The sequence below is a fragment of the Eupeodes corollae genome, chromosome 1 (assembly GCF_945859685.1).
Source record: "Eupeodes corollae chromosome 1, idEupCoro1.1, whole genome shotgun sequence".
Lineage (NCBI taxonomy): Eukaryota > Metazoa > Arthropoda > Insecta > Diptera > Syrphidae > Eupeodes > Eupeodes corollae.
In genome coordinates, this window is record NC_079147.1 from 86,382,467 (window position 1) to 86,386,070 (window position 3,604).

At 34.8% G+C, this 3,604-nt stretch overlaps 1 protein-coding gene across 1 annotated transcript in view; it reads left to right on the forward strand.

Annotated features, from left to right (window-relative positions):
• The first annotated feature begins 901 nt into the window (after window positions 1-901).
• The window catches only part of LOC129941087 (uncharacterized), a 43,181-nt gene continuing 40,478 nt past the window's right edge, over window positions 902-3,604 (forward strand). The window contains exons 1-2 of the mRNA XM_056049635.1: window positions 902-1,035; window positions 1,153-1,767. Coding sequence (XP_055905610.1) covers window positions 1,024-1,035; window positions 1,153-1,767 — 627 coding nt within the window. The 5' untranslated portion in view covers window positions 902-1,023. The remainder of the gene's footprint in view (window positions 1,036-1,152; window positions 1,768-3,604) is intronic.

Below are 3,604 nucleotides of genomic sequence, written 5' to 3' on the forward strand. Positions count from 1 at the left end.
GGCAAAAATAATATAAGATATTACCTAACTATATATTTGGTAGGGGAACTACATTATTACGAGTTATTTAATATTATATAAACTGTATCTAAAAGTTCAAGTTTGAATTTTGTTAAGATATCGTATACAATATTTCTTTAAGTGTAAAAGAAAAAAAAAATAATTTTTGAATGAATTTGTCATACATTTTTTAATTAATTAGTTCATTATTAAATACAAATTGTCAAAATTCGGAGTTGTTTTGTGCTTTTCAATTCATACTAATCCCAGATAAAGTAAATCTAAGTAATTTTATTAAATTCATTGTGAATTAAAAATTTGACTGGTCTAAACTGCATTGAAAAACATAGTTTTTCAATAATAAATATGTTTTTTTCGACACCGCATGAGGGCTTTATTTTCCTTCAATTTAAGAAATCTAATTGCTTTTTGCTTTTCAAATGAATATTAAGGCCGGTAGCAGTATTGGATGTAGTTTCCTCTATGTAAATATGACTTTGTTTAATTCAAACATATTTCACATCGTTTTTGAATAATACAGGTAGTTACTGTTATGAACTGCACCAATATTGAACTTATTGTATATTATATCTAATCTTCGTGATTTAAATACGAAACAAATTCTATTTTTGTTTTCTAACAGTAACTATTCACAATTTTTAAGTTATTCATATCCGTTTCCAAGCTGACCATATCTATGTATCTATTTATCTTTACCAAGCTAAACAGTCAATTGATTGTGTTTACCTTCAGGACATATCAAATCGGATTAATTGATCTAATTTAGTTCCCTAACAAAAATAAAGCAGAGATATGTACGTCTTTTATACGCAGAAAAAAATCCGCAAAAATAAAAAAGTGACAACAAAAAGAAACAAAAGTAAGAGTAAGTACCCTCGAGTACCTTATTCCATTATTCCAACCGCACACCGAATTCGGTATAAATAGGCTGCAAAGTATGCCAGTTAAGTATTCAGTGTTTAACGTTGACTCACAACAGAAGTAAACTTAAATTCAAACAAAATGGCTTTCAAGGTGAGAAACTGCCTTCAAAAAGAAAGCAATTTTTAACTTTACCTTTAAATGTCTTCAAGTCTTTTTAACCAACGAAACGCAACGATAACAATCTACTTCTTCTTCTTCTTTTTATAGTTCGTAGCTCTCCTTGCTCTGGTCGCTGTTGCCAATGCTGGACTCGTCCAACATCACGCTCCTTTGGCTTACGCCGCTGCTCCCGCAGCAGTTGTACACTCTGCCCCCGTGGCATATGCTGCTGCTCCAGTTGCCGTCGCTCATGCCCAACCTGTCCTTGCCAAGGCCGCTGAAGAATACGATCCTCATCCACAATACAAATTCGCCTACGATGTCCAAGACTCTCTATCCGGAGACTCCAAGAGCCAACACGAATCCCGCGATGGTGATGTTGTCCAGGGTGAATACTCCTTGATCGATGCCGACGGATACAAGAGGACCGTTCAATACACCGCCGACCCCATTAACGGATTCAACGCTGTCGTCAACCGCGAACCATTAGGACATGTTGTCAAGGCCGTTGCCGCTGCCCCAGCTATCGTAAAGTCAGCTCCATTGGTTTCTGCTCCAGTTGCGTACTCCGCACCAACTCTCGTTAAGTCCGCTCCATTGGCCTACGCTTCAGCCCCAGTAGCTTACTCCGCACCAACTCTCGTTAAGTCCGCTCCATTGGCCTACGCTTCAGCCCCAGTAGCTTACTCTGCACCAGCTCACTATGCCTACTCTGGTCCAGTTGTAGCTAAGGCAGCTTACGCTTACGCCCACTAGGAGAGCCAACTCCATCATACACCACCGACTGATGCCACATTGACGTTCTTTTGTTAACTTAAAGTAGTAAATAAATTATTGAAACAAAAAAAAAAACAATTGAATTCTTATTTATGTTTATCAAAATAATGAAAAGAAAGGAAGGAGTGATATAAGGCTGATCATTGAACTTAATCGATTTCATTTGCTGTACAAAAAGAAATATGCCAAAAAAGCCAAAAACTATACGCACATAATGGCATCGTGCCTTCTTAAAGTACTTTCAATTTTATTTAGATCCGCAAGGCAATAACGTATGTCTTTTTCAAAGCAGCCACACCTTTAATTTATCCCCAGCTTATCATTTTATTCGATCAATCAGATATGGACACAAATGAAATGTTTCATTATTTAATGTTAGCAACAAAATTGTTAAAGATTTTGATGTATGTGCGGTTTAACCTTAAGAAATATTCGGATTTTAACAACTTTTTAATTCTTTATTTAAAAAAAAAAACGGAACTTCAAGAAAATATTTATGAATACTCATTACAAAAACTGATTGGTACAAAGGTAACACAAACAAACAAATAAAAACTGGTTGTTGGGATTATTATTAAATAATAATTTTATTCATTTAAACAAATTCTGGCAATCTCACCTGAGGCTTTTAAAAACGAATTCAAGGAACTATTAAAGGATAAAAATGGCCGAAATTATGGATTATTGTCATTGTACATTAGCAAAAATAACAGTGAAAACTCCCTGAAAATCATTAGAGTAGTTTCGTCGAGGCTCTCGAAATATAAAAAAAAATCTGGACGTGAGGTTTTGCAGTGTTTCGATTTAGCTTCAAAACTAAAAAATATTGAAAATGCATGAAACTAGTCGGGGAATTTCACTCAACGACCTTAATCATATACTATACATGTTTTTTAAGGACTCAATCTGTATAGTACAGTGAGAAATTGTAAACAAAACAATCCGCATACAATTAAACATTTGTAATTCAAAACAAAGTAATGGTCTAACTGAAACGGTTCCTTACGTGCAATATACCTACCTATAAACTAATATTTATTGACCGCTGATATGTACTTACTTTTAGCAGAAAAGAAAACTCACTCACTTCTTAATTTAACGCTTAGTAGAGTCAGCTTATTACAATAAAAGAACATTTAGATTTTTATTTACAATTAATAATATAAAATAACACAAATAAGCGTAGGGAACTCAAAGATTAAATTAAAAACAGAGATAGGAAGAAAGATACAAATATACTTGAACGTCGTAACGTCTAAAAAAAATTTTAAATGAAAGAACGCCTAAAAGTTCAACGATTAAGGTAGCGTAGAGCGCATGGAAACCAATGCTCTGGCCATGAAAGTATTCGAATCCACACCCACAGGGAAGACCGCGGATCAGTGGCGCGCACAAGTGGAAAGTGACCTAACCCAACCAAACTAGATGGAGAAGTTTGTTGGGTGAGACCCTAGTTCACACACTACTGAAGCGCCACCTTAAGTAAGTAAGTATGAGAACGCCCAATTGTTAGTTGTAATTTAGCCCAAAATATTTTATAACTTCCAATAGGAAGTGATTGTAATTTGTCCGAGTTGTCGGATTGAAAATTTTGACATTCTTGACTTTTAAAGCCCGTAGAGTCTAAATAAAACGTTTTTAGAGAGATATCTGTGTGTGCGTGTGTACGTACTTTTGTATACGTTCAGGAAGCTTTTCTTCGTCGTCCATATCTCAAGAAGGAGTAGAGATATCGACTTTAAATACATTTTTTGTGTACAGATAATGCAGATTGGTGCAGAAA